Source organism: Urtica dioica, chromosome 7 (assembly GCF_054948205.1).
Source record: "Urtica dioica subsp. dioica isolate 48M chromosome 7, U.dioica_male_clone48M_v1_H2, whole genome shotgun sequence".
NCBI lineage: Eukaryota > Viridiplantae > Streptophyta > Magnoliopsida > Rosales > Urticaceae > Urtica > Urtica dioica.
Genome location: NC_142762.1, coordinates 42,363,918 through 42,374,169, shown reverse-complemented (window position 1 = coordinate 42,374,169; position 10,252 = coordinate 42,363,918). Strand labels below are relative to the sequence as shown.

The window sequence follows — 10,252 nt, the reverse complement described above, 5'->3', positions numbered from 1 at the left end:
TGCACCCAACTTTCCCGCGAAACTATTGGGTGCGACAAGTCGCACCCAATAGCCTGCCCGCCATTTTGTGGCGGGGAATGTTGACCTTTGGGTGCGACTATTCGCACCCAAAAGTCTACCCACTCAATTTTCGGGTGCGGATAGTCGCACCCGATAGTTTTTTTTGAATTTTTTTTTTGGTTTATTATGCTTATAAATTTATGATTATAATCAAATAATACTTACTAAATAGTTTATTAATTAAAAAATTCATTAATTAATATTCATAATAATAATAAAAACTAAACATTTGTTCGATTACAATAATTATTATAATGTACGACAAATATTTAAAAAAAAATGTTCATTCTTTTCCCTTTCCTTTTCCTCGGTTTGTAAACCACTCCTTGAATGTTTTACTCACTCTTCCGCCAAATCTTCCTCCGGAACTGCTGCTACCTCCTCGTGCACTGCCCCTCGTACGCTCTCGCTGGAATTCTGCTGAAGCTGGCGGCGTCGTCTGAGCATCTGCCATTGAAACTGATGGCGGTGTTGTCTTAGGCGACGGGTGCATTTGAGGCGACGGCGTCGTCTGAGGCATCCGTGGCATCGTGCCGGGCGACATCTGTGGCATCGTGCCGGACGACATCTGAGGCAAGGGCGAAAACTGCTGCGAGAACGCGAACAGTTGTCGCTACATCTCCTCCATCCGCTGTTGTTGGGCTCGCCTCATCTCATCCATAGCGAGTTGTTGTGCCGCCACCTGAGCTTGGAGCTCGCCAACAACTGGATCTGGAACGCGGCGCCGCGACGAGCCTGAGCCTGACGACGAGCTTTCGTCCTGAGCCTGAGCAATAGCCCAAGATGATCTCGGGACCGCTGGACCTATTCCAACGTACCAATCTTGACGGTTCCCGAGAATTTCTAGCATCGCGTGCTCCTCTGCGTCGCCCTGGTTAAAGACTACGCCTTGCTCTTCTGCTTGTCGCAGCGACGGGGAGTTCGTGGGCGTCAAACCAACTGAAACAAAAAGAAAAAAACACACATACACACTGAGTAACCCTGCAGACTAACAAAAACCAACAGAAAAAAAAAACCAACAGTTTTGAAACCAACACTGAGAAACCAACAACCGAGCCCGAGCCGAAGCCGAAGAGGAGGAGGCCGACAACGGAGATGAAGCGCGCGGGTCTCGAGCAGCTTGGCGGGACAGCGGCCTGGAATTAAAAAAAAAAGAAAAAATACACACACTCAGACTTAAACACACATACACACAGATAAATCGCGGGATAGCATCACTCAGCGACACTGATAAGAAATTCTAGACGAAGCAAATAAGAACGAAAATCTGAGAGTACTAACCGGCTTGATTAGGAGGGAGAGGCTTCGAGGGAAGCGGAGCCGCCTGAGACTGAGACTTCTTGGTTGTAGCTAGAGAGACTCACGGACACACACTCAAGTGTAGAGACTTCTTAGCCTCAACGAGAGAGAGAGTGAAAGAGTGGGTTAGAGGAATCGAAAGGCAAGCAAGCCGACGGCGGAGATGAAGCGGGCCCGAGCACAGACAGCCGTCACGCAGTGGTGGTCGCTCGCCGCGGGAGCAGAGGCCGGGCGGAGACCCGTCGGTGGTGGTCGGAGAGAGCGACGATGGACTGTGGTGGTAGGAGAGAACCCGGAGAGGAGAGAGCGGAGATGAAGCGGGCCCGAGCGCAGACAGCCGTCGCGCGGTGATGGTCGGTCGCCGTGGGAGCAGAGGCCGGGCGGAGAGCCGTCGGTGGTGGTCGGAGAGAGCGACAGTGGACTGTGGTGGTAGGAGAAAACCCGGAGAGGAGAGAGGGTTGGATTGAGGAGATAGGGTCGGATTGAGAGAAGGTCGGATTGAGAGAGACGGAGTGATTTTGAATGAAAATCGCATAGAAAATTTCTTTTATATCCTGACCTAGAATTTAGGTGCGACTTTCTCGCACCCAAAAGTTTTAATGGGTGCGACTTTGTCGCACCCAATGACCTGTGACGGACTTTTGGGTGCGACTTTGTCGCACCCAATGACGTGTGTCAGTACTTTTGGGTGCGACTTTGTCGCACCCACTGATATTTGAAAAGAGAGGGGGAAAATTTGGCCGCGGAAAAATTTAAGACATTTGGGTGCGACTAAGTCGCACCGAATAGTTGTGATTAAGTATTGGGTGCGACTTTGTCGCACCCAAAAGTCTGTCACCGGTCATTGGGTGCGACTTGTCGCACCCAACGTAATAAAAAATCGCGAAAATTTTCCAGTGCTTGTTTGACTTTTGGGTCCGACTTTTCGCACCCGAAAGTTTTTTGGGTGCGACTATTAGGTGCGAAAAGTCGCACCTAAAAGTCTTCCGCACCGAAAAACTATATTTGTAGTAGTGTCATTTATTGCTATGATGCTAATATATACACTTACAAACTACACCTTCCTCGAAAAAGGCAACAAATACAATTGGGGGGTTTTTCTATTTTACATCATATAAATAATACACTGTTAATATATTGGACATGTGACTTATTAAAAAAAAAAGGTCCAAGTTACAATTTATAGAGTCTTGAACTATAAAATTCTTTTTTGCAATTTGTTGTCTTGAACTCTCGTCGGCTCGAAAAAATCACCTCACAAATAAAAAGTACTTGCTTCTTACCAAGAGTAGATCATTAATTGGAAGTGTGTTTTTCCTTTTTTTCATTAGTTAGTATAATTATTATATCTTGATCATTAGGCTATTATGTTTGTGCCCGCGCTCGAGGCGATAACAATATGAAAATCATGTTTTGATTTGCTGTGCTGTTATATGTTATTGTTATAGAGGGTAAATATGGGAAAACTTTCTAACGACGTTTTCTTTTAAGTGCACAATCCAATTTTGTAGTGACCTAATTAATAAATATTTTATGCCCGTAGGGGAATATACTACAAGATATATCTAAATTGATTTAGGTATTTTAGAATTCTTTTATTTTATTTATTCTTGATTTGTTAGATTTCAACTATCATTCATACACACTAACTATCTTGCTGGCTTCCAACCAAAATAAATGAAGCTAAATGGGGACTGAAAAACTCCAAGACTTTCGTATGAAAATGATAAAGCCACAAGTAAAACGAATAGTCAAAACCAAATAGTTATTACTACAGCATTTACTAATACTAATAAAACCTTCCACCTCTATCGTCGCTTTAAAAAAAAATAACAAAAAACAGAAGATCATCCATCTAACTATTTAAACTAGGGTTTTCACTCATTTAGATTGATTGAACTGAAAAATAGATAAATAGCAAAAGTAAACAAAACTTGTCCCTTGTCCAAACTCCTATAAATAGAGGCCTTCTGTTTCCTACAAAGCCTGCACCAAAATTTCCATACCCATTCATTACAGCAAAACTATAATATTGCCAAATAAAATGGATTCTCAAAATAGCTGCAACAAGAACCATATTAAGTTTGTGTCCAAGGTAGGGATAATCGGAGGCGGGATCAGCGGAATCGCTGCTGCCAAACAGCTCTCGAGCCACAACCCGATAGTCTTCGAGGCCTCGGATTCGATCGGGGGTGTTTGGAAGCACTGCTCGTATAACTCAACTAAGCTCCAAACACCGAGACGCGATTTCGAGTTCTCGGATTATCCTTGGCCCGACCGCGACGTTCCCTCTTTCCCTTCTCACTTACAGGTCTTGGACTACCTCCACGGCTATGCAAAACACTTTGACGTGTTGAGCCACGTCAGGCTCAACTCTAGGGTTGTCGAGATTCGTTACGTTGGTCGCGACCGCACTGGATTATCTCCGGCTGGAGAGTACGGAAGTCTGTTGAGAGGCGAACCCGTTTGGGAAGTTGCGGTGGTTCACAACGAATCCGACGTGGTTCAGGTTGTTTTTTCTTTCATCATTCATTATTTGATCTCAAAGCGTTACTTAGGTTATTTCCAGTATTTGATGTGAATGACTATACAATTAATGTTAAGAATACAGCATCAATTATAATGAAATTTTTAGTCCGTAACATATTGATAGTATTAGTAGTGATATGCATGTGATTTCTGTTCAAACGAGGCTATAATATTATTGGTCCACGTGTAAGAGATGCATGTGGTTTCAACCAGCCTCATATAGTATGGTATGACCGTACATGCAAGATCAGCTTAAGTGTGAGGACTTGATTTGAAATCAATATTATATACACATATATGTGGTTGATGGGTAATATAGTATTCGCTGACGTTGATCTTATACTTGCCAAAAGCTATTATTAACTATACTGTTTCGCCATATACTCATATATATGGTTGATAAACCCCACCATATGTTTTTTCACGTCATTTTTTTTTATCCCTGAAACATTCAGTTTTATCAAGCAAAACAATATAGTCTTTTATACGTGCATATATGTAATACCTATTATAGCATTAAAACTTGTGGGCTATATAGTGGTACGCATTTGAGTTGGTGGTGATGTGCGTTGGAAAATATGGAGACGTTCCAAGAATGCCAAACGACAAGGCTTCGAACAGAGAAGCCTTTAGTGGGAAGGTTTTGCATTCCATGGATTATTCGAAGCTCGACAAAGAAGCTGCTCATTCGCTGCTTAAGGGAAAGAAAGTCGCAATCGTTGGTTTCAAGAAATCAGCCATTGACTTGGCCATCGAGTGTGCTGAGGCAAATCAAGGTTCGTACCACATTTTTTTTTTATAAATTGTAATTAATATACATTATACTGCCATAATATTATATATATATATATATATATATATATATATATATATAAAGAAAAGGGTATGTTTTGGTGATTGTGAAGTTGATTTATTATCAATGTTGGTCAACTTAATTAATTTATTAATAAAACATACGCGGACATCATAGTACTGTTTGATAAAGCTATACAACAACGTGTTACCCCTTTGGTCTAGTTCACACGAAAATCTTGTGCTTTTATATACGGAACTATTTTACGTACATGTGTGTATATATATAGGCCGGCCCGAACTCATCCGGGACCCTAGGCGAATAAACATTTCGGGGCCTTTTGATAACAATAAAAAAATTAAATATAAAACAAAATTAGTGAAAATTAAATACATAATTTTTTTTTATAAAAATAACATTAAATATAGAAAATTTATTGGGGTCCATCCAAATATAGGGCCCTAGACCTGGACCTAGCCCGCCTTAGCCCAAGACCGGCCCTGTATATATATATATATATATATATATATATATATATATATATATATATATATATATATTTCTTAATTTAAATACCGACTAGTAAAATAGTTTCTAGTTAAAAGCATGACTAACAAGAATATTTTCAAACTTAAGGAAATAAATTTCATCCGGAGTTCAAGAATTAAAAATGAAAATATTTTTATGTTACAGGTCTCTGGAGCAAATTTTTATTATTATTATGGCACCAATTTTTAACTACGAGCTAAGTAGTGAAATCAATTTCCTATGTAAAAAAAATTAGGAATACTTGCCACGTAGCGACAGTTTTGGTTGACAAGTAGGTATCGTAATAAGAATAATTCTTATTGTTTATAGTGATTTTTGTTTAAGAGCATTTATTATCTTTGAAGATTGAACTCACAACTTTTGCTTTGAATGGGTAGATATTAATCTAGCCACGTTGACTTATTGCTTTCTTTCTTTTGTTTGATATATACTTCCCATAAAAGTCAGCTCCAGTCTTTATACACTTTAGTGCGACTGGCAATTAATGATATTCTTAATTATATTTTTTTTATAACAAAATCATTCTCATTCTCTTAAAGTTAATTTGTGGTAAACAAAATAAAAGTGCGCTTATTTCAACAAATATTTTAGAGAAATCAGAATAGGCCATTTAAAAATATTACAATATAGAAATAGTAAGTTTTTTTTTTTTTTTTTTTTTTTTTTTTTTTTTTTTTTTTTTTTAGCAACTAGCCATTCATACTTTATTAGGCAGTTTATATTAATTTAATTTACTATTCTATCCTTCTATTTAATGTATTTTTAATTTTTCTTTTTTCGGCAGTTTTTTTCCCTGTTTAAATGCATATATTGGTGTATGTTTTAAAATTGTTGACTTTCCTATTTAGAAGGAAACAATTTGGCAGTTTTTATATCTTAACTTACTTTTCCTTTATTTTAGCTTATATGTATCATAATCGTAGGTCAACATTAATATCAAATTTTTTAGCTTGAAGACACACAAGTAATATTCAACAATTGTTGTTGTTGTTTTTTTTTTTTTTTTTTTGTGGGATCATGCTGAGCTTGCTGTTGCCTTGTTGTTGATAGGGCCAAGATAGTTAGTAAGCAGCGTCAGGATTACCATTTTTGAAACTCGTATGACTAAGCCTCGAGAAATGCTCGTCTCTTTTTTTTTTTTTTTTTTTTTTTTCCTTCAACGTTTCATTTAAAATTGAATTTACTTTGCTCTGTTGAACATCTCTCTCTCTCTCTCTCTCTCTCTCTCTCTCTCTCTCTCTTTTTTTCTTCTCAAATCTAAAACACTCGTTTTTTATTTATTTATTTATTTCTTTCATCAGTGATTGAGCTTGCGTTTCCATGTGTTAGAATCTTTTTTTGAGTCCTCCTTTATTCATGTATTAGTAACTTTGATACATTTTGTGATTGCTAATTTTTTAAAAACAAAACCAGATTTTCCCATATATATATATATATATATATATATATATATATATATATATATATATATATGTTTTTTTTTCTATGACCCCCCGGTATATTTTCGTTGATGTTGTTGCTGTTTGATTCATTTGATATACATGCATATTATAAATTATCAAATCATCAAAAAATTTGTTTATAAAGTAACAAACAAATTTTGGTAACAGTATAATTAAACAAAAAACAAAATATGATAACACTATATGTTGAACAGAAAAGAAATGATTATTTTTTTTAAAAAAAAATCCGATAATTTCATAACACAAGCTATGTTTATTTTTTTTTTTATTTACACAAAACATAACAAATAATTAACCAATTTCTTTGTTTTTAAACACACGAACAAAGAACCCCATTACTTTTACAATCACAAAACTTATTTTCACAAATCATCAACATTTATGACTTTTGCTAATTTATTAATTCAAAAATAAATTTCAATAACAGTATATATTAAAAAAAAACAGAAATTAATATTTTTAAACAACAACTAGGAACTTTCATAATGCAAACTCTGTTTTTTTTTTTTTTTAACAAATCATTACAAATAACTATCCAAAATCTTTGTTTTTAAATATACAAACAACCCAATTATTTGACAAACAAGTATACTCATACCGATGTCTTCTGGATCTTTTTTTGGTTTTTTATTGATTCAAAATTTTATATTTTTTTGTTCTATTGTTGCTAAGATTTTCGAGCAAAAGTGAGAAGCGTATTGTGAAGCGAGAATTTCAAAATTAATATTAGACTAAATAAAGAGTTTTTGTTGCTGATTTTTACGTAAAAATACTGTGTTACGATTTTTCTTCGTTTTCAATATTAATTAGTCAATCAATTTGATTGTTTTTATAATAGCCAATCAAATATTAATTCCTTAAATTAATTTCACTCAGTTTGTTATTGTATTTATTGTTTCCCGAATAAAGAAAGAAAAAACTTGTTTGTTTATAGATTATAAGCATGAGGGTATGTTTGACATCTTGGCTGTATAGTTAATGCCCGTTGGTTATTCTTTAACAACCTTGCAAAGTACGGCTATTTTGCAAATGATCAAAGTTAATTTGGCTACTATAATAAGATTTAGAAGATTGGATGTAAAAGATACAAGTTAAATCTAAGTTGGACTACAAAGTTATTTTGCATTCATATGGACATAGATGGGAAATTCGTGTTTTTTTTTTTTTTTTGTGTTAAACAAATTTATGCTGAAAATAAAGTATGTAGAATGATAAATATTTATAACTAAATTAAAAAATGGTTTCAGCTCGTTGACATTTTTAGTTATTTTTTCTTCTTCTTTAAATTATTTGTTTTAAGGGGCGGAGGGACAAAGATGCACAATGGTGATAAGGAATCTACATTGGACTGTTCCGTCGTATTGGATTTGGGGTTTGCCATTTTTCTTGTTTTATCAAACAAGGTCCTCTCAATTACTCCACCAAAAGCCAAATCAGAGCTTCTTAATGACAGCTCTCTTATGCATTCTCTTCTCTCCCTTGGTAAATCTTCACATCGTCACGAATCTCATAAACCTTTCATTTAACCAACCATAATGTTTGACTAATTAATTAATAATTAATCAATAATATCGATCGAGTACGTAGAGAAGGGCGATTTCGAAGTTGATAGAGTCGTACTTGGTGTGGAAGCTTCCATTGGAGAAGTACGGTCTGAAACCCGATCACCCTTTCGAGGAAGACTACGCTTCTTGCCAGATGGCCATTTTGCCGGAGAGTTTCTTCCGAGAGGCCGACAAGGGACTCATATCTTTCAAAATCGCCTCGAATTGGCGGTTCTGTAACGACGGTGTCGAGTTCGACGACAACACCAAGCTCGAAGCCGACGTTGTTCTTCTCGCCACTGGCTATGATGGCAAGAAGAAGCTTCAGTCCTTATTTCCCGACGAGTTTCGTGGCCTCGTCGTTGACTCTACTGGTCTCATGCCTTTGTACAGGTCCTAACTCTAAGTCTCTATCAATTAAGTAACTTAATTATTCAAATATTCGGGAAATAGTCCTAACTCTAACTCGCATTTATTTTTCACGTAATATAGCGCATATAATAATCTTAATTTAGGTTTTTTTTTTTTAATTATTGAATAGTTAAACTAAAATTTTAACATAAGTAGTCTAAAGTGGCTATATTCCTAGTTCTCCTTTTATTTTTGCGCAAATAGTTTTTGAGTTTTTTTTTTATTAAATTATTTATCATAGTAAACTTATAATTAAATTATTGATTTGTAATATGTTATCTTTAGAAGAAAATATATATATATATATATATATATATATATAATTCAACACTTGATGAAATAATTTAAAACATATAATAACTTAAAAAAATATATCTTTACAAAAATCACTATAATCAATTAGCCTAAAAATTTGACATTGCTTATCTTTTGTTCAATAGTTTTGGATAACAAATTTTAATTTAATTAGTTTCTTTTTCAAAACAATATCAAACTGCTACAAAATCAATAGTATGAGAACTATTTTACTCCCGTACAAAATAACTAATGACCAAAACGTCACACTCAAGATGAATATTCATGGACTAGCTATACATTGGCGCCAAAAAAAAAAAACAATCAATTATTACTATACATATTCACGTGAACTAATAATAATAATAATGTGGTTTACTATCAGGGGGACTATTAACCCGCAGATCCCAAACATGGCGTTTGTGGGGTACATAGAGAGCGTTTCGAACCTCCACACGGCGGAGCTCCGGTGCAAATGGCTGTCAAGGCTCGCGGACGGAAAGTTCAAGCTTCCCAGCCTCGCAAACATGGCGGCCCAAATAACTGAGGAGCTGAGAGTGATGAAGAGAGCCACTCGTTTCTACCACAGGCATTGCATTTCCACTTTCAGCATAGACCACAGCGACCAGATTTGCCGCGAAATGGGTGTGATTCCTTGGCGGAAAAGCAACTGGCTCTGTGAAGCTTTTAGCCCTTACACTAGCCAAGACTACTACCATATTGAAAATTAATATATAGTTAATTAAACATGTGCTTTATTGATTATGTGGTTCTTATATGCACAATGTGTTTCAAGCTCCACCCGTGATTTGCGAGGTTATAAAATAATATATCCGTTATTTATGTCATGGAATTCAGCTCAAGAGTGATATAGTATATTATATATTTCTGTCAAGCTTTGCTCGGTGTTTTGTGATTATTAGATTATATATGTCTCAACTCTCAAGCTTTCTTTATAGCTTTGTTCCCTTGAGTTCTCTACGTGATGACAAATACTCAGCTAGCTCGATCGATCCGGGTCAAATCACAATCTACAAACTGAGGTGTTTGTCTCCTATTTTTGTAGTTTGTAAATGCGTTTGATACTTTTGTACACCTCAATTTTCACTACGGAGTTGCAAATTCATATATAACAAAAAGAAAGAAAAACACAACTTGGTATACAAACTATATTTTATTATATTTCTACGTTGGATGCCAATGAAACTGTGGGTGGACCAAAACCGCCAACAAAGTGCTATTTTCTTCTTGTTGTTTTATTTTATATATTATTTGGCTTTCAAGCTAAGGTAAAAAAATAAAAATAAAAC

At 35.7% G+C, this 10,252-nt stretch overlaps 1 protein-coding gene across 1 annotated transcript; it reads left to right on the top strand.

Moving 5' to 3' along the window:
- Window positions 1-3,403: 3,403 nt before the first annotated feature.
- LOC149391756 (putative flavin-containing monooxygenase 1) lies at window positions 3,404-9,673 on the top strand. Its single transcript, XM_089620981.1, has 5 exons — window positions 3,404-3,868; window positions 4,427-4,664; window positions 7,994-8,175; window positions 8,281-8,630; window positions 9,328-9,673. Exons 1-5 carry the CDS (start codon window positions 3,404-3,406, stop codon window positions 9,671-9,673), a joined length of 1,581 nt encoding a protein of 526 aa, XP_089477107.1.
- Window positions 9,674-10,252: the final 579 nt, after the last annotated feature.

Excerpts from the sequence above, each read along its gene's own strand:
- LOC149391756 (XM_089620981.1), top strand. The coding sequence starts at position 3,404 with ATGGATTCTCAAAATAGCTGCAACAAGAACCATATTAAGTTTGTGTCC. Across the intron at positions 4,665-7,993 it reads GTGTGCTGAGGCAAATCAAG|GGGCGGAGGGACAAAGATGC; the intron begins GTTCGTACCACA and ends ATTTGTTTTAAG. Across the intron at positions 8,631-9,327 it reads GGTCTCATGCCTTTGTACAG|GGGGACTATTAACCCGCAGA; the intron begins GTCCTAACTCTA and ends GTTTACTATCAG.